Consider the following 2,806-nt stretch of genomic DNA (forward strand, 5'->3'; position numbering starts at 1 on the left):
CGCCGCCGCCGCCGCCGCCGCCGCCGCCGCCGCCGCCGCCACCGCCGCCGCCGGCGGGCGCAGCGCGGCGCGGCCAATGAGCGGGGCCGGGGCGGGCTCGGGAGCGGCGCCTCCGGTACTTAGGCTCGCCGGAGGGGCCGGGCAGCCCACAGCGGAGCGGGGCGGCGCGGGAGGTGGAGGTGGGCGCGCAGCGGGGAGGACGGAGCTCACCTCCTCTGCAGCGCCCATGGGGACAGGACGACTTTAAAGGAGTTTGGGGGGGGTTTCTGGCGCTGGGCGACCACGGGTACGGAGGGGGGCAAGAGGGACGCCTGGGGGGGGGGGGGGGGGGGGGGGGGGAATGCTGATCGCCTGCTCTTTGCCTGTTCCTTGCGGGGTCCCGGCGGGGCTGCGGGGATCGGGCGGCCAGGCAGGGGTGCCAGCTCCGAGGCCGGGTGCTCCTTCAGCCGCCCTCCCGCATGCAACGCTGCCCGGCGCGGTTCGGCTCGGCTGCGCGCAGGCGGAGGGAAGGGTTCGGGACCCTCCGGACCAGCCTCTCCCCGCGCCCCGGGAGCCCTCTCCCCTTGCAGAGCGGGGAGCGGAGGCTCCCGGGGCAACTCCGTCCCCCCGCGCAGAGCTGGTAGGCGGCGGGGAGCCGCCTGCTACCGTGGCGGTGGGAGCCGGGCGCTCCGGGACCGTGGGGCTCGGGCAGCCCCGCACGGCGCGGCCCGGCGAGCGCCGGGGAGACGGGGCTCTGCTCTGCCCTGCCCCGCACCCCGGGGGCAGGGAGAAGGATCCGCACTGGGAGTTTCTCCCTTGCACGGAGGGGAGGGAAGGAGTGGGGGAGGGATGGGGGCTTAGGGCGGAATCGCGGAAATCTTTTGTATGTGCCTTGATTTTTTTTTTTTTCTTCCTTCCTTCCCTCCGTTTGCACTCTCCTTCCCTTCTCTTGTTCTCTCTGTCCCTGCCCACCCCACCCTTCCTTCAGATCCGGCGATTCCTGCCCTCGCCTCGCCCTGTCATTGATGGGAAATCAACTGGATCGCATCACCCACCTGAATTACAGCGAGCTGCCGACCGGGGACCCCTCGGGGATCGAGAAAGACGAGCTGCGCGTCGGGGTGGCTTACTTCTTTTCGGATGAGGAGGAGGACCTGGACGAGCGAGGCCAGGCAGACAAGTACAGCGTGAAGGGCTCCGGCAGCCCTGGCCAGGAGACGCCCACCCACCACCTCCACCACCAGCTGGTGCTGAACGAGACCCAGTTCTCCGCTTTCCGCGGCCAGGAATGCATCTTCTCCAAGGTCAGCAGCGGCCCCCAGGCTGGGGACCTCAGCGTCTACTCGGTGTCAGCCCTGCCTGCCCTCTGCAAGCCGGGGGACCTGCTGGAGCTGCTCTACCTGGGGCCGTCGGAGCACCCGCCGCCGCACTGGGCAGTGTACGTGGGCAGCGGGCAGATCATCCACCTGCACCAGGGGCAGATCCGCCAGGACAGCTTGTACGAGGCGGCCGGGGGCAACGTGGGCCGGGTGGTGAATAGCTGGTACCGCTTTCGCCCGCTGGTGGCTGAGCTGGTGGTGCAAAACGCCTGCGGGCACCTGGGCTTAAAAAGCGACGAGATCTGCTGGACTAACTCCGAGAGCTTCGCCGCCTGGTGCCGCTTCGGGAAAAGGGAGTTCAAAGCCGGGGGGGAGCTGCAGGCTGCTGCCGGCACCCAGCCCCAGCAGCAGTACCATCTCAAGATCCACTTGGCGGAGAACAAGGTGCACACGGTGAGGTTCCACAGCCTGGAGGATCTAATACGCGAGAAGCGCAGGATCGATGCCAGTGGCAAACTGAGGGTGATCAAAGACCTGGCTATAGTGGATGGGAAAGAATAGGGAGTAGCAGGGGTACATGGCTATCTTCCTTCTGCCCTGCCTGGGGAGACCAGCCTTCCACAGAGACAGGAGCCTGCACCCTCTTTCCATGGGACGCGACAGGAAGCAGGATCCATGGCAACATTCCGAAAAACCAGCATTCTTTACACCCATAGCCAGTATTTTGTTTGGCTTTTAATAGCATTAATGCTGAAAGAGCGAGAGAGGAAGAAAAGAGGGGGGAGGTGCAGGAAGGCTGCTCTCAGAGTACGTGGACAAAGTCTCTCCTGTTGATCGATGTTGACCATTCTAGCAACACGCCAATAAAATTTCAAATTGAAATTTTTTTTTAATTTTTATTTCATGGCTTTAATCCATGATAAGTTTTAAACATCTGGGGCCATGGATGTGGATCTAGCTAAATGAGTTTCTAGCTAATATTTGCCTTGCAGCCAACCAAAAGCATCAGTCATAGTTTGCTAACTGGGAGGGGAAGGGGGGGTTGGGAAGGGGGTAAATGCCTGTTTGTTTTGTTTCTCAGCACTGTTGCTTCAGCCTGTAGCTGCAACCCAAGTTTTGTCCCAGCCAACTCTGGCAAGATATTAACAAGGGAAAATGCTTTCACATTTCTGATTGAAATCTGTCTCATTTAAAATATTTGTCTTTGCTTTCTGTTTGCAGCTCTCTGCTAAATGTCATCATAATGCATAAGCTCTTTCCACCTCTTCCCTCCTCCCACCCTCCCTGCCTTTTTTTTCTTTTGGAAAAAAGTTGGTGAGCAGCTGTTTTCCTGAAACTAAATTCACTGGTTAAAGGAAGTGGTGTATTTTGGAGAACAGTATACTCAGTGTCGCTCCTCAGAGATCCAGCCTCTAGGATCTCATGCTTGAGCTGTGGATTTGTATTGCTGTAGTGATTCTCACTGCACCACTGCTTCAATACCTCTTCATGCACAGGTCAACAAAATC

General features: G+C 60.4%; 1 protein-coding gene across 1 annotated transcript; it reads left to right on the plus strand.

The window, feature by feature from the left end:
- The first annotated feature begins 216 nt into the window (after positions 1-216).
- LRATD1 (LRAT domain containing 1) lies at positions 217-2,323 on the plus strand. The gene is made up of 2 exons (XM_050894045.1): positions 217-286; positions 968-2,323. The coding sequence occupies exon 2, from the start codon at positions 1,005-1,007 to the stop codon at positions 1,857-1,859; it is 855 nt and encodes a 284-aa protein (XP_050750002.1). The 5' UTR covers positions 217-286; positions 968-1,004; the 3' UTR covers positions 1,860-2,323.
- The last annotated feature ends 483 nt before the right edge of the window (positions 2,324-2,806 follow it).

Source organism: Gymnogyps californianus, chromosome 3 (assembly GCF_018139145.2).
Source record: "Gymnogyps californianus isolate 813 chromosome 3, ASM1813914v2, whole genome shotgun sequence".
Taxonomy (NCBI): domain Eukaryota; kingdom Metazoa; phylum Chordata; class Aves; order Accipitriformes; family Cathartidae; genus Gymnogyps; species Gymnogyps californianus.

Bases quoted from the DNA above. Each gene is read 5' to 3' on its own strand.
- LRATD1 (XM_050894045.1), top strand. From the start codon at position 1,005: ATGGGAAATCAACTGGATCGCATCACCCACCTGAATTACAGCGAGCTG.